A 24,661-nucleotide genomic window follows, 5' to 3' on the forward strand; every position below is an offset into this window, starting at 1 on the left:
TGTCGTGTGGGAAACGAGATATTTAGAGTTGAATTTTTGTTTCGTTTGAAACAGTGAAATCTTTAGCTTCAAATATCTAGAAAACCATTCCATAGATTTTGTTTATATTTCACCTGTGTATGGAGACTACTTTTGTCTATAATTGTAGGAAATTTCATAAAAATCTGTCGTGTGGGAAACGAGATATTTAGAGTTGAATTTTTGTTTCGTTTGAAACAGTGAAATGATTAACTTCATATATTTCGAATATTACTCGATAGATTTTGTTTATATTTCATCTGTATATGGAGACTACTTTTGTCTATAAACGATTATAGACAAATTTCATACAAATGAAATTTCGTAAATTTCTTTCTAGTAGGAAACGACCTCAAGAAGGCACATCTACATAATATTCCGTTTCTCTATCATTTGGTAAAGAAATAATTGAAATTGGACAAATACAAAGAGAGATATAAAGGATTGAAATTTGAACCTATTTGAAAACCTCTAAAATTTAAAGTTCAATATCTCTGTAACTATACTAGAAAAGTGTCTTTGTAATAACACTTTCCTCCGAAATGTTATTACTGATTATTGTAAGGACTTGCAATCTGCAATAAGAAAAGGAAAATGCAAAGTTCAACTGTAATTATCGTAACAAATCATTTTGCTAGATTTTATTTCTTATTTTTTTTAAAAAATAAAAATACTATTATTTGTATTATTAATGTATAATGCGATTAAGTAGGACGTGCAGCAAGATAATGTAGAAGCCAATAAGTAATTTGTGAAGTGTTTTTGTGGAAAAAAAAGAAAAATGTGATAGTGATAAATAAAGATTAGATAAAAATATTCAATCATTACATGAAATTTTACCAGTTCTTGCAAGTTGACCACGTTCGAAAAAGGTCTCTAGGATCGAATGGATTCTCAGGATTTGTGATTTTGTTTTTTAATTATTAGATAAACTTTACAATTGTTTTTAAAATTTTTTGATTTTATTTTAAAGCAAGGTAAATTTTAAATAGAATTATTAAAATATAAAATTAGAATGCTCGTTGTTATAAATTTCAATTTTGCATTGCCTTCTTTTTTTTGCAGAACTAAATTATGGGAGGAAATTTTAGGGAATTCAGTCTATTTCTCGGCCTTTGCGGCGTCTTAAGTACGTCTCTAGGACAATTGGCCAATAAAAATTTTACTACTTTTTTAGAAGTATCGGAATATACTTTATCATATGAAATAGATTTTAAAAAGTCTACATTTACTAGCAACGCGGATATTCACTTCCTTCTAAAGGTAAGAAAACTAAATCTATACTTCACGAACATTCTCTTTTGAAGTTATTAAGTTTTTAAAATGATTTTCAACTTTAGATTTTTTTTCTTTAATCAACTTCAATGTTAGTGCTTAGTGTAGTGTGACTGCCAACTCTTCGGCCCCGCCCGAGAAACATTAAAATGTCCTTCTTCCCTTTCTAAAATTTTTAAAATAAAATTCAAAGTACATACAGTGCATGACCGGGACCGGACACGTGACGGATAAGGGAAAAAAACCAGGAAAATTTCCAGATTCTTTTGTTTAACGTGTATAAAACTTTGTATTAACTGGTATACATATTTTATACGTTTATACGCTTAAGCCTTAAAGGTCAGCTATCTTTCATTATTCAATTCATTCTATTGTGTATTAAAATTAATGAATACAATGTCTGCGACATCTAATCGGTTTTGTGGGCGGTTTTGTCTGTGGTTGATCTTTTTAGGAAAAAACCCACAAACTGTCGAATGATGGACACCGAGTATGGTACCTAAAAGACAAAGGGGAAAATCTCAAAAAAAAGTTTTCTTTTTAAAATAATTTTTGGGTTTTTTTTTTAATTTTTAAGTATTGGAATAGACGGATAAAAGGGTGACGGATAACCGAGACTCCACTGTACTTTAAATTAATTATTTAGTCTGTACCCCAAATTTTGATTCGAAAATAGATTTTTTGATTAATAGGGAATAAGTGGGGTCGCATTCTTAAGCTAGGGATACGCATAGACTATGGAAATTTTGGGACGGAAAAAATGGAAACGGCACACTTTCATGACAATGACCATCTTGTACAGGATGAGAGATCTTCAAGGGGTTGGTCTGCAGTTGAGAATTAGATCAGGTTAGGTTAGGAGGGCGTGTCCTCATCCTCAGGAGGCTTATTGTACAGTCTCATTAAAGTTCTAGTTGGAGAAACGCTCTTTATAAGATTCAGTAACCATTGGTATAACGATACGATCTTACACATCTTTGGACTCCAACGGGTAGGCTAGCGGAATGAATTTTGTATGCAGCAAGCTGGCCATTAAAAAAAAAAAAATACTTCTCCAGCCCAAAAAGTTTTGTAGTTATATGGGAGGCCTTGTCCCTTAGTACCGTCTCCAGATCTTAGCTACTGGGGGTCCAAGTGAATGACCTCGCCCAATGCTGAATCAATCTAACGAGCCTACCCCCCAAAAAAATTTTGATAGCAGCCATTCCTAGAATTAACTCTAAAATCTAGTCCCTGCTAGTTCACAGAATAGGAGAAACCAGAGAGAATCGACCATTGGAATCATTTTTTATGCAAGTGCAGAACTGCAGTATTTCTCAAAGTTCCTAACTCGCCAGTTTTCTTCAAAATCCTAATAATTAAATACTAAAACAACTGTACTGTTTCAAAACCATAAATTACATTGAAATAAATACAGGAAAAGCCTAAACCTATTCCCTTCTCGAGAACTGCCCTTAAACGGATCTTCTAGAAAATGATACATACTAGTGTATACAATCTTCTTCCGAAGCCTGAAAATATTGATTACTTTAATAATATAAATAATTAAACAATTCTACTGTTAGAACTGCAATAATTCCAAATAAGAGAAAGACTTTTACTCCAAATTTATTTCAATTTTTATTAACAAATTTTGTGTAAAAGACTTCAATCCAAATAAAATGACTAACTAATGCCAACTAAAAAAACCCACTTCATAAAAAGATTTGATAAGATTCAATTAATCATCATCATTTTTTCAAGGTTCAAGAAGATTCATATTTGAATGATAAAATTTTTTAACAATTAGGTCATAAAAAAAAAGTATATTTTTATACACGTGGTAGAAGTTGGCTGTGGCCAAGAAGCAGTTTTCAAGATGGTTGATTTTACCATCTTTACATTTTTGTGGGTCCATAACCTAGAAAAATTGCGTTCTGTATTTTTGAAAGTGTTTTGTAGGTGCTTGAAGAACTATGTATTAACGTGTACATGGATAATTGATTGTTCAATTATTCAAGAATGATCTAAAATCTGAAATTACGGGTTTCGGTTTGATTGTGTCAGTTATGATTTCGCTTAAGTGAGGTTTTGACCAGTTTATCAATCTGCGACTGAGCCGAAGATTCTATTCTTGCTCTTCAATTATTATCTATTTGTCATCAATGAACAGACAACTGTTACACAATAAAAATGCTATCTCTGTACTCAGGGACGCACCAGATTGTAGATAACTGTGTGTCCACACCTTATTGAAATATTTACACTAGATTGCGTGATTTATTTGATTTAAAAGTTTTAATTTTCCTTTGAAATGCAATTTTACTATTTTTTCCTTATAATTTGGTAAACAATTCATTGAAATCGGATCAATACAAAGAGAGATATAAAGGTTTGAAACTTGAACATATTTGAAAACCTGTAAACTGTAACCTTCAATATCTCTGTAATAAGTCTTTTCTCCGAAATGTCATTATAGTACGGACTTGCATTTCGCTCAAACTTCTAACCAAAAATTTAAACTCCGTCAATGTTATGAGATAGACGAGATAAAGACTGTCCTGCAAAGTCCTGTTTCAGAATTTTGAGCGGTTCTACATTTTGGGATTAAAATTCCGAATTTGGTTGATCGGAAGTGCGATATTAATGAATTTTTAGATTTTAGCTACTAAATACATGCATTACATCTAAGTATATACATCTAAGAATCCATCATGCGTATATAGTGTTAATCTATACAACATTTAAGGCAAAATTAAATGAAATTTTTTCGAGTTTGGAAAAAATTGGAAATTAAAATTCCTACTTGAAAAAGTGCAGTGGGGCGCGGGGATAATACAGCTGGTTTTATCCATTGTAGCACGCATTTGTATCCCTAACTGGTTTCGGACTTTCATCATAAGAGACTGATTAGACAGCTTAGACAATTAGACTATACTGACTAAGTGAGGGAGTTACATGTGTATTATTTGAAATGTTGACGAACGGTGAAATCTTTTTCTGCAGAAGTAGTGACTAAAATTAATGAAACCTGGAATGTATTTAAAGATTCTATATGTTTGGTGCGTAGTTAATGTTTTCGATTTGTAAAGTTGGGGAATTTAAACATGAAACACTGAATTACCTAGTTGTAACAGAAATAATAAATTGTTAAAATAAATAAGTAAAATCTTAAAAAGGACGCTTTAGTTTTTCGTTTTTTATGTTGCACTGTTTTGTTTTTGAGAGGTTTGTTCAGCTGTTTGCATGTTGGTACTGGTACAGGGAATGATTTTTAAGAGCATACTCCAGTAATAGCCGCTGCGGTTCAAGAAAATGGCCGTGTGATTATTGTGATTATACATTTCTACTCTTTCTCTGTTGATACTGTATGGTTAGTGACTGTTTGATAAGCGGTTTGCGTAAGTTTAGTCTGTTCTTAAAAACATCTAAATAAATACTTAACAGGAGTGTTATTTATTTTGAAGATTGAACTGGAAGAAGTTCTTTTTTTTTAAACAAATAAAATATTTCATCCAAGGTGCTTCTTTGAATAGGTTTTCCAAATAAAATGTTGATTCTCAGCAAGTACAGAGGAAAACTTTATGCTAATTACCGTTTTCATTCCTATGAATTTTGGTATTCTTCTTTAGAATAAACAAAATATTTTCAAATCGTTTATTCTGCAACGAAAAAATAATGAATAAGAAAATCAGACTTTAATAAGGAGCTGTTTACTTGCTGCTTATTTCAGGAAAATTACTGAACTTAGAAAGATTATTGCCTTGCCTACGGTTTTGAAATTGCAAGTAATTTATATTTGAAATTATTGTCGTATCAGCGCGCGCTTCTAATTTTTGTACATACTAAATTCATCCAAAATGTGTAAAATACAAATTGGATGGATAGAAGGCGTGAAGTGCATGCTTTGATTCTTGGGGAATATCTCTGGGAACTAAGACATTTGTCACAATTCGAATATCGCGTTAATCAGCCCTACTTGATCTGTCAGAAGCAGATCTCTTAGCTTCCTTTACATCTTAGCACACTGAAACACATAATAGCTCGGCAAAAACTTATTGGGTAAGTTGTTGGTATTAGCTTTCATCCCTCTTACAAAATCCTTCACTTTTAACCTCAGCTTCCCCAGAACAATATTTCAAAATAATAATACAAACTGTTTATGTTTACAGCAAGTGGAAAGCTTGAATAACATCCTGGTTTTGGACAGTGAAGGTTTGGAGATTTTAGACGTTTCAATCAAAGATACGTCCACTACTTTATCGGCTGTACCATTCACTACTTACGAACAGAATGTAACATTACAGCTACCAATGAAATTAAAAGCAAGAAGCGATTATACATTATCGTTCCTATTCTCTGGCAAGATACTCGACAATCAAGAGGGTATTTTTAAACATCAAGCTCACGGCAGGTAAACCTAGGAAAAAATTAAAAAAACTTTGATTATGGCCAATGCATTAAAAAGCATAACTTGAAAGCTCTTAATTTTTTGTTTCTTTTCCAGAACATATATATCCACAAATTTATTTCCATTTTCCGCACGCAAGGCTTTTCCTTGTTTCAATGATGCTTTTGAAAAATCTAGTATTGTATTGACTATTGCGACCAAAAGTGCCCCTAATGGTATAAGAGCCTTGTCAAATATGCCGTTGGCATACAAAAATGACCAGTAAGTATGTTAACAATAGCTTACACGTCATTAGAAAGTGTTAAATGTACTTCTTCTTTTTTATCATATCAAAAGTATTCATGGAAAGAGCTCACGTTTTTTAAGGCCAGTCCGTAGATGATGTGAGATGAAGAAAATTTTGAAGTGTTCAATGCATTCCTTGAAGGTGAAGACAAGATAAAGTGATAACTCACTCCAGAACTCCTAGCAGACTATCTTGCTCATACATTTTGGAGAGCTCTTAGTTACTGTTCATGATCAGGGAGTTTTCTTTGACTCTTAGTTCTCATTTTTTTTAAAAAAAAACTCATTGAAAACTTCGCCACCGGTAAAGCAAATAGAATGTTGGGGTTTCTTATTAGTAGTGCTTCAAATTTTATCAACTTCAAGGCACTTAGAATACTGATATCAATCTTTGGCTACTCCAGTATGGTCTCCTTGTTACTTCAGCCACAATTTACTCTGTCCAAAGAATGTAAATAAATCTCTTCACAAGTTTTCAAAAATCAAGTGCTGCGTAAAGCTTTGATTGGTCCAGGGGTGAATGCATTATGAAAAAGAAATCCACCGAGAGCTGGAAGTACCTACAATAAAAATACTTTATGGACAGTATAACACATATATATTTCTTGGTAACCTACTTCCATACTTCAGTAGCTGGGTAACATAACCTTCTTAAGAAGAAAACAGACCTACGACGGCTAAAACCTAAACTACATGACATATGTATTAAATCACTTTATGATCGAGTTATCGATAAAACTTAAAGAGTTGTGAAATTATTTTCATTAAACCTTTCCACCTAGAAAAACTAATAATTGTGTTTAGAACAATCCAGAAATCATAAAATTATGTAAACAAAAACTTTATAAAATCTTTGAAAAATGATTTAGCAATAGGATTTACTGTGTTAAAAATCTGCAAACTGGGTGCACTTGAGCGTACAGCTGTTTGAGGCAGAAACAGTTACTACAGAAATCGAAATTGTGATGAAGTATTGAATGTTTAGTTCAGTTCGGACATTTTGCCAATTCAAGTATTATTGGAAGGAATATCTGAGGTGTTTGGATCTCTTGGAAGTCTTGTGATTTTACTAGAATGACGGAAGTCTGTAATAGGAAATGAGCCGTTGGATTGTGTTAGGTTTAAATAGAGGAATGTTTGAGAATATAATTTTAACCAGAACAGGGTGCATCCTAACTCCACTTTTTGTACACTATTTACTATTTCTCTAACAGTAGAATCCTTAGCAATCCTCATGATTCATTCATTTTTTGTTGTTTTTTTTTAAATTTTATTATTTTAATTTTTATTTTTTTCCAGAAATACGCTGTTTTACTTCAAACCCACACCAAAAATACCATTACACAATTTATTCTTCACCCTGGGATATTACCAAAGGAGCCAATTTAACGAGAATCTATTTGTACCAATAAATTCCATAAAATTTAACAAAGAATTTTCCTTCGTACTTGATAATCATGAAGTCAAGAATTTCCAGCAAATTGCTAAACTAGCAAAGGTGCAAATTGTTGCAGTACCTGGCCTTGCAAGAGACAGTATTACTGGTTATGGCATTGTGGCCATTAGGTAAGTAAAGTTTGAATGCTAAAGTTTAGAATAAAGAATCGATAGAAGTTCTACCATGGAGAATTTCGTACACATGGGTGGGGATCTGCCAAAAACCACTTCTTCTTTTTACGCCAATCAGTCGGCATCTTCATCTTCATGAAGAAGGAAAGACAATTTATTAGAATTTGTTCTGATTCTATCATATTTTTTTTTTTTACTAACACATTGATCAACAAATTTTACTGGATTTTATTTTTTTAAACTTGATTAAGGCTGGAAACATAGTGGAGCGGCGAGCAAAGCGGCGATGATAGCGAGGAGCAAAGCAGCGAAATCAAACACAAGTAAACATATGGGACCGCGCATAGTGGCGAGCAAAGCGAAGATAGAGCAACTCTATCTATTTCTAGTTTTTTTTTTTGCCGCTTTGCTCTTCGCTATCATCGCCGCTTTGCCCGCCGCTCCACTATGTTTCCAGCCTTAAGGAGACATCCACTTTTTTAGCAGGCATGGATAGGTTACATTTAAAGGTTAAGAATTCAAAATGTTTCAAACGTTAGAAGTTTGTAGAAAATTTTTTTGAATTACAACTTTGAAAATAGCAGTAAGGAAAAGTCATTTGAGGAAGTTTGAGGAAAATAATGGAAAAATTTCTAATTATTTTCAGTGAAAACAATTTATTTTTGGATTTACTGAAAGTGACAACTAATCAGAGAAAAGTTGCCTTGTTAAATGCATTCAGCGCATTCTTTAAATTATTTTATGGCAGCTGTTTAACACCAAAATCTTGGAGCGATAGCTGGATCGTAGAATCTATACCAATTTATCTTAAATATAGAGGATTAGCTGAAGTAAGTATTTGTATAAGATATTTTTTATTTTATTTTTAATAAAGAAATCTAAATTACGATTACTTGATTATCTGTTTACACTTTAGCAGGTTTCCATAATCAGTAAAAATGATAAGGGGATTATAAATATCTATTGTCATGAGATATATTTGTTGTTTTTATCATTCAATCATTCACTTTCAATCAATTATGTGCATTTCACTCTTTTCGTTTTATTTTTTTTTTTTAAATAACTTTTCATCATTCTATTGAGTGCATGATTGTATATTATACAATCATGCACTCAATAGAGTTATTAAATTTACAATATTAAATTAAAGATGACAGGAAACTGAAACTTAATATTTCGATTTGGCACTTCAGGAAACCTAAACTGCAACCTAACGAACAAAAATCTCTTGGTACCTGCAGTACCAATTTACTGAGCACATTTTGGGGGAGATTTCCTCAAAAAAAAAAAAAAAAAAAAAAAAAAAAAAAAAAAAAAAAAAAATGGTTCCAACGACACACACTGGGTGCGTTCCACTAAGCGCTCACAACCGCGGTTTTGCCCGTTCCACTTGCTTGCTAGTGTTACAATCGAAAACCCAAGTGGAATGGACTATAGGCGCGTTTTAACCGTTCATGTAAACATTACAAATGGCGACCTCGAAAATAAGTTAGAAGATTGAAGAGGTTGTTTTTTAATTTTAACCCCGTTTATAAGCAGTTATAATAAACTTTATTAATTATTGGTAAAGTTGACTTATATTAAATATATAAACAGGGTGAACCAGAAAGTATTGTCCATAGGCCTACTGCGTGTAGTACATCTAAAGTGAAGTTCAATGACGTATTGGCCAACTTCATATTTTCCACCGTTCTTGAGTGACGTCACATTAATTTTTTTTTTTCTAAAATCATTACTTTTTTCCAATAAAAATGTTATTACTCAGAAAGTTTTAGTCCGAATTCGATTCTGATGACATGGTTAGAAAGACAGATAAATTTTCTAAAAAAATGATACTATTTTGAAGCATAAGTTATTCTCCAAACAGCCTCAATCTTCCACCGAATGCTGGAAAAATAAAAGTAATCGAAATTTTTAAAGAAAACTCATTAGGCCCTTACGTGATCATTATCCGACCTAGGTGCTGGCACTTTATATAAAAGTTTCCTTGTTTAATGGGCTTTCAAACGGTATATCATTTTTCAGAATACCTTTTATCTTCGTATGAGAAATTACGTTTGTTTTACAAGAAAACTTGTTCACGAGCACTCAACAGTGTTAGTTATCAAGTTGTTTAATTCATTGAAAACTCTTTTAGATGGGCCAGTAATCAATTTTTACAGTAGATTGTCTTAAAATAAGAAAGTCAAAGGTCACAAATAGCACTTTAAAAAAAGATTTAGATGCACTACTCACAGTAGGCCTATCGACAATACTTACTGGTTCGCCCTGTATATAATTCAATTTTTTATATTACATCTTAGTGGAGAATTTATAAAATTTACGTTTAAATAAAATTAAAATGTCTTTTGTGGCAACAGTAGGTGCAACGTAATAATGCTTTAGAAAGTTCTTCATCCAGTTCCGATGAAAAGTTGAATGCAATTTTACAAAATCGCATTGGTGAAAAGCGAAAACTTAGGCAGCGTATTATTAACTATCAAAGTGTAATTGATCGTTATTCAGTGATTTAGGGGATGTAAAGGGATAAGTAATTATTTATTAAAACTGTCCGGTAGGACAGTTGTATAAGGGTTGATCATCAAAAACTGCACGAAAAAGCGTAACGTTGAAAAACACCCAACTTTGACAATTTTTTTCTCTTTTTCTATAAAAGATAAAATTCCCAAATTTTCTTTAAATTATAGGGCAAACCCTCCTTTATAACTGCAATTTTTTTTTAACAACCCATATCTAATAGGTTTCGAGAAAAAAGTTGCCAAAAATGAGCAAAAACGGCTTTTTCAAAAAATGTTCTTGTTCTTGTTCTTCTTCTTCTTCTTGTTACCTTTTTTGTAAACAACGTAGCGCCTAAACGCGTGAACCGATTTTCATGAATGAGGTGTCATTCGATTCGGAATTTTATGTAGATGTGCCTTTTGGGGGTCTCAATCCTGTACATTGAATGGGAGAGGAGTTAGCCCCCTTTATGTAAGGCCCCCTCCAAAATTATTATTACTAATCTCTTTAACAAAAACTTACAGTTTAAAATGTTAAGTATAAGGGTTGATTAAACGCCAAAAGGTACACAAATCAGCAAGCACTCAAAATTTCATTAATTCTTCATTAATATTTAAGTAATTTTACTGCATTAATATTCATTAATATTTTTTAGAATTTATTAGATGTCACAGACCCTTATGCTGGCCATTTTCGTCTACAAAATATTTGTTCAAGTAGCACTGTAGATTGACTGTAATATCTAGTTATATATAATAATCAAACTATTAAATACAGGTTAAAAAGAAAAACGTTATAAAAAATAAAAAAAAATTATGAGGCTAAAAAATTCAAAACTTTTTTTTATAAAAAAAAATGTAATATGTAAAATAAAGTAAATAAGATATGTATATTTTTAGGACAGCTAATTATTCCAGTATTTTACTATAAGTAAAATTAAATTAAAATAGAGAAATCAATAATTGTTGTTGAATAATCTACTTGTTATAACTGTGTGTTATTTGTGCTCTCGAATATTTCGGTAAGACGAATTCAAGACAGTAGCCTACTCTAACTTTGTCTTTTTCTACTTTAACATTCATGTACATATGTGTGATTTATCATAATTATAACAAAAAAATATTATAAATGAAGTGGCCAGCATAAGGGTCTGTGACATCTAATAAATTCTAAAAAATATTAATGAATATTAATGCAGTAAAATTACTTAAATATTAATGAAGAATTAATGAAATTTTGAGTGCTTGCTGATTTGTGTACCTTTTGGCGTTTAATCAACCCTTATACTTAACATTTTAAACTGTAAGTTTTTGTTAAAGAGATTTTTGTACCTTTTGGATAGATTTTCCTTTTTGTCTATTTTACAAAGTTACATATCTGCTTTACAGATTTTTTAAATTTGGAATAAGCAATTCTATCATTATAACCTGATAAGATGGTAAGTCGGAACCGTAACTACCACTAGAGAGATCTTTTTAAACAATGATTATCGTTAAGGTCCCCCAAACCATCCTCAGTAACAACTTTTCTTGAAAAAGCGTTTTGAATAACATAGGAAGGTATTTGTGCGTGAATAGCAAAATTAAACTGCGATTTCATTACTTCCTTTTAAGAGGAGTAAGAAAAATAAACTGCGATTGCAGAACTTCTAGGCAAAGAGGCAAAGATTTTTTAATCGAACGACAATTCATTGATTTAAATCGGTTCACTCATTGATAATTTAAACGATTGCAGTACTTCCTCTTAGTAGATGCAAGAGCATCAGCAATGTAGAGGAGCTTTAACCACTTATTCGAGCTGAATTTTATCAAAATCGGACTAAGCGTTATAGAAATATTGGTAATAATAGTTTTAGAAAGGGCCTTATTTGGGTGGGGCAAACTCCCCTCCTTATGAGGCACGGCGTCGAGACTTTTAAAGTGCAAATCTGTACAAAATTTCGATTCGAATGACATTTCATTCATGAAAATCGGTTCACGTGTCGATAATTTGAAACGATTCCTATACTTCCCCTTAACAAGTGTAAGAGCTGATCGCCACTTTAATGTTACGTAGGGGAGCCCTAACCCTATCATCCTACCAAATTTTATCAAAATCGGGCCAAGATTTACAGAGTAATTAGTAATAATAATTTTGGAGGGGGCCTTACATAAAGGGGGCTAACTCCTCTCCCATACGATGTACAGGGTCGAGACCCCCAAAAGGCACATCTACATAAAATTCCGAATCGAATGACACCTCATTCATGAAAATCGGTTCACGCGTTTAGGCGCTACGTTGTTTACAAAAAAGGTAACAACAAGAACAAGAAGAAGAACAAGAACAAGAACATTTTTTGAAAAAGCGGTTTTTGCTCATTTTCGGCAACTTTTTTCTCGAAACCTATTAGATCTGGGTGGTTGCAAAAAAATTACAGTTATGAAGGAGGGTTTGGAGTAAGATTTAAAGAAAATTTGGGAATTTTATCTTTTATAGAAAAAGAGAAAAAAATTGTCAAAGTTGGGTGTTTTTCAACGTTACGCTTTTTCGTGCAGTTTTTGATGGTCAACCCTTATACAACTGTCCTACCGGACAGTTTTAATTACTCTGTAAATCTTGGTCCGATTTTGATAAAATTTGGTAGGATGATAGGGTTAGGGCTCCCCTACGTAACATTAAAGCGACGATCTGTTCTTACACTTGTTAAGGGGAATTATAGCAATCGTTGCAAATTATCGACACGTGAACCGATTTGCATGAATGAAGGGTCATTCGAATCGAAATTTTGTACAGATTTGCACTTTAAAAGTCTCGACGCCGTGCCTCATGAGGAGTTTGCCCCACCCAAATAAGGCCCTTTCTAAAACTATTATTACCAATATTTCTATAACGCTTAGTCCGATTTTGATAAAATTCAGCTCGAATAAGTGGTTAAAGCTGCTCTACGTTGCTGATGCTCTTGCACCTACTAAGAGGAAGTACTGCAATCATTTAAATTATCAATGAGTGAACCGATTTAAATCAATGAATTGTCGTTCGATTAAAAGATCTTTGCCTCTTTGCCTTTTAGGAAGAAGTACTGCAATCGTAGTTTATTTTTCTTACTCCTCTTAAAAGGAAGTATTGAAATCGCAGTTTAATTTTGCTATTTACGTACAAATACCTTCCTATGTTATTCAAAACGCTTTTTCAAAAAAAATTGTTATTGAGGATGGTTTGAGGGAACGCAACTATAATCATTCTTTAAAAAGATCTCTCCATTGGTAGTTACGGTTCCGACTTAACACCTTATCAGATTATAATGATAGAATTGTTTATTCCAAATTTTAAAAAAATCTGTAAAGAAGATATGTAACGTTGTAAAATAAACAAAAAGGAAAATCTATCCAAAAGGTACAAAAATCTCCTTAACAAAAACTTACAGTTTAAAATGTTAAGTATAAGGGTTGATTAAACGCCAAAAGGTACACAAATCAGCGAGTACCCAACATTTCATTAATACTTCATTAATATTTAAGTAATTCTACTGCATTAATTTTCATTAATAAGTTATTTTTTAGAATTTATTAGATGTCACAGACCCTTATGCTGGCCACTTCATTTATAATATTTTTTTGTTATAATTATGATAAATCACATAAATATGTACATGCATGTTAAAGTAGAAAAAGACAGTTAGAGTAGGCTACTGTCTTGAATTCGTCTTACCGAAATATTCGTGAGCACAAATAACACACAGTTAATAACAAGTAGATTATTCAACAACAATTATTCATTTCTCAATTGTAATTTAATTTAGTCCCCATAATTTACTTATAGTAAAATACTGGAATAATTAGATGTCCTAAACGTATGCATATCTCATTTATTTTATATTACATGTATACAACATTGTGGGAAGAACACCTAGTTTGAGAATGTAATTGAAGAAAACCATATTATTTGCGATAAAGCCAGATAATTATTACCTATTATTATAAACGTTTGACTACTACATAAAGTAACAATTACTTTAATCGAAGAATGAACTTAAACCGACGATTTTTAATTTTAAATAAAAATCAATAAATAAAATAAACAAAATCATTGATGTATGTTGATATAAGCATTTTTTAAAAAAAGGTTTTGAATTTTGTAGCCTCATAATTTTTTTTTATTTTTTATAACGTTTTTCTTTTCCACCTGTAATTAATAGTTTCATTATTATAGATAACTAGATATTTCAGTCAATCTACTGTGCTACTTGAACATATATTTTGTAGACGAAAATGGCCAGCATAAGGGTCTGTGACATCTAATAAATTCTAAAAAATAACTTATTAATGAAAATTAATGCAGTAGAATTACTTAAATATTAATGAAGTATTAATGAAATGTTGGGTACTCGCTGATTTGTGTACCTTTTGGCGTTTAATCAACCCTTATACTTAACATTTTAAACTGTAAGTTTTTGTTAAGGAGATTTATTTATTTTTAGTAGACTTTCGAGAAACACATTCAATTATTTACATGAGATAATACTTTCATTTACCTGATATAATTTTTTCGGTCACCATCTTTGCTTTTAAAAAATTGCGCCAAATCGCTGAACGCCCACTTCGACCCAGCTCCTAAGGTGGGAGGGCGATGAGAGCTTCGCGTGAGCGAAAATAATGACGTCATTAGTGACGTTTTCGCCACGACCACAACGACCGCGGTCGTCATGTGGAACGGCTGAAGGTATATTTTGTTCGTTATGAGCGCTTAGTTGGGAACGCACCCATAGAAGGGCTGAATGTGTGGCTGAAATTCCCAGTTGGATTAAAATTCCGCGACCTAGATATTTGTACCGCTCAGTAAATTGCTTTAATTAGATTTGTTTTTAGTTGAAAAATAAAATTATTGTAATTAATAACGAAAAGCAATATTTTATGTTTTTAAAATTTATGTAGAGTAGGCTCAGTCCTATTAGCAACATCAGTGAGTATCGTCCAAGCTGGTTGTTTGTGACCAGATTCTGTCTGAAGAGTGAGACACATTTTATCAATCCTTAGATTACCTCTCGGTAATCCCGGAGGACTCTGTCCTCTAGGATCGTAGCTTTACGGTACTTAAACAAAAAAATGAAATTTCTTGATTGATGACAGCTCGAAATTCGCTATTCTAATAGCTATTGGGAAATTGTCACTCTCTTTCTCACTCCTCTGAGTGATTGGTCTCAATCTAGCGCTTAAAAGCGAATAAAACAATATTTTATCGATAACACAATATAAATCTGCTTAGATCGACTCCTGGAAAGATCCATATGATTTCATTTCACATGATATCCAACAAAAATTGCTGCTCTCAAATTCTGATCCATCTGCTGGCCCAATTGTTGATAGATCTTTGAAAACGGAAGTACAAGTATTGAATTTCCTTGAAGGTCCGGCCATGTTGAAAGGTAAATAATTTCTTTTTTTTTTTTTTGAAAATGTTAGTTTAAAACAATCACTTTATTTGATGACAATTTTTGATTTGTTTAAGGTGCTGGCGTTTTGTTTATGCTGGAAAGTGTACTCACCAAAGAGGTTATGTCTCAAGTGTTAGCTGATTTCTTTTCGAAAAGGTAATTATTTTTTTGCTGGGTTGAACATAAAGAAATGCGTGGCCAGCTTTATAAAGCTTAAGTGAGGAGAATCATCTTAAACGATTTTCCAATTAAATGTAAAACTGTCCTAATTTTCCGAAATGAAGCACCAAGTTGGTTAAATTTTGAATCGTAAGATGATACTTGCTTCCCTATGATTGAGTGTGACTTCATACTTGTCTATAATTTTAATTGTAAGGGGAGAGAAGTTGTTTTGCCAATCTTTATGGATTTTAATCTCATCTAAAGAATATTTTTGATAAATTTTGTAGAAATTAGTGCAACATTGTGAGAGTATATAAGGATCATAAAAATATATTTACTCTCATTTAATTGTGTACATTTTTTTTCATAGTATATCAGAGGAAAGTGCCGTATCAACTGAAGACTTTGTGAATTTCTTTGTGACTCACAAAGAGGTTGTTGAAAAGATACATAATAAATTGAATTTGAAAGAAGTGCTGCTCGGATGGTTGAGTCAAAGTGGATTTCCTTATTTGCAAACAAAACGTGCTGGTAGTGGAATAACTATAGATGAGGTGAAACACATTTTTTTTTCCTTCTTTTATTTAGCAAAATTAGGTTAGCATATTATTCATGAAATTAAATGGAGTTTTACTACCAAAGTTGTGTCAGCATTCACTTTAAAATTTTAGGCTTTGTTTACATTTTCTTTAGTTTTGGAAACTTCTTCATTCAACGCTGAAATCGATTTACATCAATACCTGATTGTTGGCTTCAGCTTAAGTTTTGAAGCTACACAGATTATCAAAATATTGTTATATTAAACATTCAGTCTACTTGGCAATGGAGATTCGATGTTGCTAATCGCATCTACTGACAGAACCAGCTGTATTCACGGCCAAAGTCAGGATTACCGACAGCTATTAAAAGGATTCGCCCCTGTTGTAGTAAACATAAAATGGAATTCACAGTTCTTTTAAGAACTCAATCACTTCTACATTAAATAAAGCAACTTACCACAGTATGCGATTAAAATACTTCTTGTAATAGTCTCGTTTTTGCCCTGAACACCCAGTCACTTAGACCAGGGGTGGGCAACCTTTTTCTGTTAAGGGCCACATAAGGTTAATGGTTTATTACCGAGGGCCGCAAAAGGTTATTGGTTTATATTACCGAGGGCCGCAGTATATACGAGTATCTTTATGAATTAATTTATACAGTTTATTTATTTATTAATTAATTATAATGAAATTTATTAACAAATCAACATACAAACGGCATTAGTGACTTCTTTGAAATTGCTTCATATCTTCCTTCATCATTTTTTCAATTAAAAGCCAGACAAAATAAAATAATGCGATTGCACATTCGATTGCGATTCACATTTATATATCACTCTATAAAATAAATAACTAGAGAAGTAGCGAAAAAAGAATAAAGTGTCTAATAAAATTATTTATTAATTTATAACAATATATTATTAAATTTTGATTAAAATTTTAATTTATAGAAGGTATTTACTGGTGGAATACGTAGAACGCAAGAAAAACTGTGGAAATTTCCGATATTTTATGCCAATTCAAACGATCCGGCATTTTTCAATGTTGATAAATTTTTCTGGCTTTTGCTGGACGATCCTAGGACAGTCTCATTGAACTTCACAGTGCCACCTGATGATTGGTTTGTACTCAACGTCAACGGAACTGGTAATTTCTTCATTTTTTATTATCAATGCTAATTCTAATAGTTTGACTGGCACAAAAGATAGCTTTTTTTCTTTTTAATTTCCGAGATGACATAGAGATTTCGAGATAGCTACGCTGAACTATAATAAATCTGTGACGGGCAAAATGTATAAACTAATAACTGCAATCACTTTATTTCTCTGGAGATAAAAATAATAAAATTATTAACTAATAATTTTATGTAACTCATATGATCTTGCTGACGCTCCTTTCTACGGTGACCAACCTCACTCTTCACAACGATCTCAACATCCCCTTCGTACACCAACTCGCCAAGACTAAATATTGAAAAGTCCCATACTGCTCTCTCTACTTGCTCCAATCGTCTTGTACTCTCTCTCGCCTCCTCTGACATCCCTAACAATCCTCCTCGCCGACTGAAGAACATAATCATTGTCATTAATATTCTGTAGAGAGTGCTACCGCTGGGTAGTTTCTCTCCTCCTGCCTTTCACGCATCCATTTATCGTATATACAGATTGTATACCCATTTATTGTGTATACAGATGGTAAATAACTAAATAAATGAAAAAAAAAAAACAAATGTTCCTACTAAAACATATAGACCTTCGAAAAATTACGGAAAACGCTAAAAATCTGTTTTGTACTCAGACCTATGATTTCCACAGCACTTTACGATGATTTTCTTTCAACTCGGTGTTGGTTTTAGATCTTTTTATACTTTTTATTTTTTAAAAAAAAGTTGCAATCCAACAAAATGATGAAAGGAAACATTAAAGTAAAGCTCAGTATCAGCTTTAAAAATGACGCTTAAAGATCCCTAGAAAATTTTGTGTATATAAAATTTATGGATGTGTATCTGTATACAGAGGGAATGCCAAAATTTAAAGAAAACCCTGGAACTATTACCGATAAAAAATTTTAAAGCCTAAAACTTGATTGGATAAAAGTTGCACTCTAAAAAATGTAGTTTTCTTTTTTTAATTTATTACAAAACACGTGTCACATTTTTTTCCCCTCTTAGAGAACCTCATTAATTAGATTTCCGCTAAAATCTCGAAAGTCCAATTTGTGCAAAGTTACAGATATTTTCCTCTTGAAAGTGAAGCTAAAATTCTAATGAAAAAAAAAGAAAATCTATATGTTCCAATGTTTTACAGGTCCTTACAGAGTGAATTACGAAGAAAAAGATTGGCTTAATCTTGCTTTAGTATTCGCCAATAATCATACAATCTTCCCAACAAGTACAAGATCGAAATTAATCAGCGATGCTTTTGCGATGATTTACGCTGGCCACGCTAACCCTTATATAATCTTCAGTTTTCTTACCTATCTACAAAAAGAAGAGTCGTTAACACCTTGGCTGTCTGCGCTTGATGGTTTTGAATATTTACACAGTTTAATCTACAGTATAGGCTTAAAAGATGATCTGGATGTAAGTATTTTATTCCAAAAGTATAAGATAAACATTCACGCGATCTTTAATCCACTATATCAGTGATTCCCAAAGTGTGCGCCGCGGCTCCCCGGAGCGCTGCGGTGCCGTCATAAAAGCGCCGCGAAATATTCAATTAATCAATTCGGCAATTTGGTAGCATGGAACTTTTTGATTTTTGGATATCAGTAAAAAAGGAATATCCACTGCTTAGTGGTAAAGCTCTACGAGTATTAATTCCATTTGCAACATCCTGTTGGTGCGAAGTAATAAAAAAGTAAATATCGCTCGAAAATTAACGGTGAACAAGAAATGAGGGTAGCCATATCCAATTTTATTCCGAGATTTGAGAAGCTGTGTAGTGAACATCAAGCCCATCCATCCCATTAATAATGTTAATCATCAATGGACGTTCTATAAATTGTTTGTGAATTTAAAATTCGTGTTTAATTTATTGTTTCAACTAACTTCTAACCAAATGGTGGTTGTGGATATACTCGATATGGATATTACCGGAAACAGTTGAAATTAAGATATTTTATATTATCCCAAGGAAAATAGTTAGCGTCGGTTTTTAATTATTCGCTGTTAAATGGGTAATCGCTTTTGAAAAGGAAAGTTTTCCCAATTTTTCAAGAAAGTCAAAATTTTAGAAAAAATCTTATGTATTAAGGGCGCCGCGGAAAAAATCCGATTATTTTAGGGAACCGCAATCCGAAAAAGATTGGGAACCTCTGCACTACCTTGCTTAAGATTCTTAACTAACTTGTTCAACTCCAAAGCATCCTGTGGACCTGTCCTAAAATGGATTTTCCAGGAAATGTTTTAAAACAAAGTTAAAAGTGAAAATTCCTTGCAGTAAATTTGGTTTATTAAGTCCGTTTGATGGAATTTCATTATTAAATTAGTGCCCGAACGTTTGAAATTCCTATATTTTTTTTTCGTTATAGAGATATTTTTCCTTTGAACACACAAACTTCATGCGCTTAAAATGTTTTTTCGTACTCAAAGGACTTTCTTTTTCTTTTGAAATCAAATATAAAATGATCATAAAATTTATCGATCATTATTGTCTTTTTTTTTTCAGACATACATGCAAAACATCCTTAATGAAATTTATAAAGAATTAGGAATCGATAATAATTCAGTGGACAATTTTCAAGGTATTCTGCGGCAGAGAATAGTGTCTGCTGTGTGCAATCATGGAAACCAAGCATGTATAACTGATACCACTAAAGACTATCTTAAAATGATCGATGTTCACAGCGGATATAGGTAAGTGATTTCAGTAATTTCGTTCATGGAAAGGAGTTAAAGGTGGTCAATTTGTAGGAATATTCCGCTCATTATAGCCTGAATTTATCCTATTATTCTTTTGATTCGATAGTCCGGGTGTTGCTGAGCTTTTAAATCTCAGTTGCAGATCCTGAAGAAATAGCAAGGTATAAAAAGAAAAAGTGATTAGGCCCAATTAAAGTTCAATTGAGACAAGCTCTCTCAAGCTCCAGAAATGTCGAAGTATATTCAAATACTACGTGTGATCTAAAGGCACACCTGGTTTTGGATATGTTCCTCACCCCACAAAAATAAACATTCTTAATGGAGCTTGAACCTACTTGGTTCTTTTTTTTTTTTTTTTTGCGCATCAACAGCTGAGGTTATTAGCGCCCGGAGCTTTTTCCAGTGGACTGCCGGCCTCCGGACAGTGTTCTCTCGTTACAGACAACACTGTCCATCGGCGAACAGTGAGCTGTAAGAAGCTCCTAGGAAGAGAAAATCTAAGGGTCAGCAGCTGGATTCAAACCCGGGACCTCCGCGTGGGAGTCCAGTATGCTAGCCACATAGCTAATCCCTTCCCTACACGGTTCTTATTGATGAAATTGAGCAATCTGAATTCAGCTCCAGATGATGAACAACTTATTGTTGAGTCCGTACTCACGTTTTCTTTTATTATATTCATACATTAAAGAATACAATTCTACTATTTATTGAGATTTATACATATATCCAATTTTATTTAGACAATTCACAAAGCAAGGAAACATTAATTAGTATGAACTTAACTTTTTATTCCACAGCCCCAACAACGATGTACGACCAGTAATCTTATGCAATGGAATAAGAGGTGTAAGAGATGCACAGAAATGGAGTGGCTTATATAACACAACATTCGATGATACTAGCGATATGGGTCATGATATACGAAAAGTGTATTACGAAGCTTTAGCCTGTCCAACCTCTGAGGATGGCACAGAAAATGAAGGAATTAATCAGTAAGTTTGAGAAATATAACCGCTACATCATCTTACCACTTAGTGACGTACCCAGAATATTTTTTTTGGGGGGGGGGGGGCCGTGGCTCTGGAATTTTCTTGGCTGAAAATTCTTGAACGGTGGAAGTTGTAAGGGAGGGATTGTAGATTGTATTAGACGGGCGGCTCCACCAAAGAAAGGGGAAGGAACGCAGGCAATCCAAAATGTCCATTGTTCTCCGCCTCATGAGAGGTACTGGGGCTTCAAGACCAACAAATCCGGCTAAAGGTTGCCAGATGCCAATACAATAAACTAATAATGTAGCCACAGGACACTAGGGAGCATGGCGACTTGAATCGCCCAGTGCACTGAATAAGCCTAGAAAGTTCTGGTAGAGATCACCAGATGCCACAATCTCCGGTAGGGGAACATTTAACCTCCCGAAGACTGAGGAATCCTAGTTTTAGAACAAACTGGACACACCTCCTACAAAGAGCCGCACAGTCTCATTGGAGACTCACTAGAGCCGGCACAAATTGGCGACTGAATAAGGCCACATTGTAAGGCAGGGAATCTTGTCCCTTCCTTTTTCAACTATTAGGAAAAACGGTTGCTGAATTCCAATAGTAACTAGCTGGCGATGATGGGAAAATCGGTCCTAAATTGAAAACCCTAGCTGAAAAAAACATGGTATCGGACAATAGGCGATAAAAATGTTCGTTAAATGCTGTCTTGGTCTGCATAAAAAAAGAATCTAAACATTGTCCACAAATTTTGTTACTCCGAATGAGAGGTGAATCCCAGCATCGCTCTCCGGGAAAACGAAGTCGGAAAGTCTCCACCCTTTCAAAAAAAAAAAGGGAAGTCCAACATCTACCGGATATGTCATAGGTTCTCTTTTAATTTTTTTTTTTTTACTTATTACAGATTTCTCAACTATATCTTCCGTGCAGATAACTATGTTATACCAAAAGCTGATGTTCCAACAGCATTTAAAGCAATCTATACAAATCCTGACCATGTGACACAAGCTTTGCATTATTTTGTTATTAATGAACAACGTCTTAGAAAAGAGTAAGCATTAATAGTTTCATTTATTTAATAATATTATAGTTTAATACCTAATTTAGTAATAACATTTTTTTGTCTCCCTCTCATTTGAAAATACTAACTGTTAATTGCTATATTTTTACAAAATTTATAATTTTACAGCATATCTTTATCTGAAAAAGTCCGTTTGTTACGTGGCATAGTCCCTTATTTAACTAAAACTGAAGAATTAAAATTGGTAAGTAGTCTGCAAATTTAATAATAGAATTTGGGAGTACAATTAATATAAAATTTTCTCAGTAACTTTCTGTATGTGAGATTGATTTCTAACAAATCGTACCGAGTGTCTCTTATTGCTGAAAATTAAGGTTAGGTTAGGATTATCCTCAGTGTTGGATAATCTCGACTGATTTTATCCTCCGCATGTTTATTCTATCCATGACCAGTTTCGGATATTCACCCATCACCAGAGATAGATTTAGTAAGAAGATTTCGACTTCACTTTTTTTTCTTTTCTTTTTTTATAAACTTGATGGCTGGGTGAGTTAAGGTTACATGGGCCACAGCCCACACATTTTGTGTTATTTAAATAAAATTTAAATGTTAATGAATTGTAAAAAAGTTTTTGTAAAAATTGTGAAATAGAATGTACGGTGTTAAAGGTTACTCGAATGTTTTAAGGGTCTACTGTTGTGTGTATAAAGTAATTTTGGTCGAAAAAATGTCCTTCATAATGTAATTTTTTGCTTAAAATTTCACTGTTGAATAATTTCGGTGTTTTCTATCGCATCTACAAATCAAATAACCGCGTGGTACTTAAAACCACATTGCTGGCGGATTCTCTACTCTTGTCGGAAACTTGAAGAATTACCTTTAAAGTGTAATTTCTTTTAACGTACTATGGTTACAAACTACCTAACATTGGTAAGAAGTAAATATGTTCCCGAAAATTTGGTAAGTTTAAAGAAAATATGATCTAGTATTTTTTTTTATTTGAGGCGCGTCAACATCTAAGGTTATTGGCGCCCGGAGCTTTTTTCAGTGCACTGTTCTCTCATTACAGACAACACTGTCCATCACCGGACAGTGAGCTGTAAGAAGCTGCTAGGAAGAGAAAATCTAAGGGTCAGCAGCTGGACTCGAACCCGGGACCTCCGCGTGGGAATCCAGTACGATAAACGCATAGCTTCCCTTATGATCAAGTATTGTTGAGATTTGTAGAAAATGAATGATGGCTGGGTATTCACATACTGTGTACATTTAAGGATTTTTTTTTTTTTAAAGTGACCCACTTTGTTTCAGCTCCAAAAATATCTTGACGTTGTGAAACCAAAGAATGAGATGCGAGATGCTGTGATGCTTGCAATGCTCAGTGTTAACAGGACTCAAAACTTTCTAAATAACAATTACAAAGCACTTAAATCAGCATTTCAGCAAGTAAATCCTCCAACTCCAGCACCGCCGACCGTTACACCCCCTGCTCCCACGCTGACAACCAAACCTTCAAATGTGACAACACCACCCACTGTTCCACCAAACGGAACCGTCACAACGCCTACTACACCAAAACCAAATAGTGCTGCTGAATTGAATATTTTCAGTTTGTTTACGTTATTAATGGTTTATTTAGCTTTTATTTATATTGCATAACACTTTTTGTACATATGTACATTAAACTATCTACTTTACATCGATCGAATATCCAAAATTTAAAGAATTTTTAAGATTAAGAATTCATATTATCTCTTTCATTTCAAAATTATTATCACCATTGACCATTTGAAACTGGAACAACCATCCAATTTAAAATACGTAAAAAAGATTTGGAAAAAAGTTAACCAAAAAGTAATAGTAAATTGGTTTTATTCTCATCATCAGAAAGAATTCGCTTTTACGCGAAGCGATACAGCCAAAGGAAAAGCGCCATTACCTACGTTGAGAGGCTCACGTCTATTGGCATCAGCGGAATTCATATGTATACTTCTCTGTTTGACCTTGCGCACATCTTGGCACGCCATCTGATCTTTTTCAGTAATTTATAAAGCTTTCTTTCATTGATTCTAAGTTTATTTTTGTAGTTTATAACCTCATTTTATGATTAAAATAAATATGGCTTTGCTGTGATGCTATTATTTATTTAGTTGAACATGATAGCATTATCTAGCTTTATTTTACTGTTTTTGTTAATAATCATCAGAAAAAATCCACTTTTCATCACTAAGCGTCACTTAATTTGTTCCTAATATTTGGTAGTTGAACGTACATAATGAACGCCTGAAATAGTAGGCATTACTTTTCTTTTATTTGTATTTATTAACTTTTTTTTTTGTCATAAAAGAACAGAACTTAAGAAGTGATTGTGAAAATTCTGAACACGTTTCATATTTGTAACTTATTCAGCACATCTCTGAAAATAAAAAAAAAAGATTCAAGCAAGTATGTTTTGCGCAATATATTCGCAAGTATATTGTAGATCTTATTTTTGTGTGTGGATACAATAAATTAAATTAAACGAAGTGGATTTAGTTTCTCCTATAACCTCATTATGGATGGAAGCCTTTTGTTAAAACTATTCAAGTAACAACATACGTTGTTAGTGCATAGGATTCACTGATGATGCCACAATGTTG

At 32.9% G+C, this 24,661-nt stretch overlaps 1 protein-coding gene across 3 annotated transcripts; it reads left to right on the plus strand.

Moving 5' to 3' along the window:
* The first annotated feature begins 837 nt into the window (after nt 1-837).
* On the plus strand, nt 838-24,547 carry LOC141452835 (aminopeptidase N-like). Of its 3 annotated transcripts, XM_074125288.1 has the most exons (16): nt 838-995; nt 1,084-1,281; nt 5,445-5,686; nt 5,780-5,944; nt 7,268-7,534; nt 8,184-8,367; nt 15,278-15,437; nt 15,521-15,602; nt 15,979-16,162; nt 17,098-17,293; nt 18,454-18,728; nt 19,816-20,003; nt 20,807-21,001; nt 21,909-22,055; nt 22,194-22,269; nt 23,334-24,547. In XM_074125288.1, the coding sequence occupies exons 2-16, from the start codon at nt 1,093-1,095 to the stop codon at nt 23,679-23,681; spliced, it is 2,898 nt and encodes a 965-aa protein (XP_073981389.1). In that variant the 5' UTR covers nt 838-995; nt 1,084-1,092; the 3' UTR covers nt 23,682-24,547. The 3 variants fall into 3 exon arrangements, with proteins under 3 accessions (XP_073981389.1, XP_073981390.1, XP_073981391.1); XM_074125289.1 differs by lacking the exons at nt 838-995; nt 1,084-1,281 and adding an exon at nt 4,712-5,334; XM_074125290.1 differs by lacking the exons at nt 838-995; nt 1,084-1,281; nt 5,445-5,686; nt 5,780-5,944 and adding an exon at nt 6,987-7,133.
* Nucleotides 24,548-24,661: the final 114 nt, after the last annotated feature.

The sequence above is a fragment of the Rhodnius prolixus genome, unplaced genomic scaffold (assembly GCF_049639745.1).
Source record: "Rhodnius prolixus isolate KJV_2025 unplaced genomic scaffold, Rpr scaffold_3, whole genome shotgun sequence".
Lineage (NCBI taxonomy): Eukaryota > Metazoa > Arthropoda > Insecta > Hemiptera > Reduviidae > Rhodnius > Rhodnius prolixus.

Coding starts and splice junctions, on each gene's coding strand:
- LOC141452835 (XM_074125288.1), top strand. CDS start 1,093: ATGGGAGGAAATTTTAGGGAATTCAGTCTATTTCTCGGCCTTTGCGGC. Junction 20,004..20,806: donor GATGTTCACAGCGGATATAG/GTAAGTGATTTC, acceptor TTTATTCCACAG/CCCCAACAACGATGTACGAC. Junction 22,270..23,333: donor AAACTGAAGAATTAAAATTG/GTAAGTAGTCTG, acceptor ACTTTGTTTCAG/CTCCAAAAATATCTTGACGT.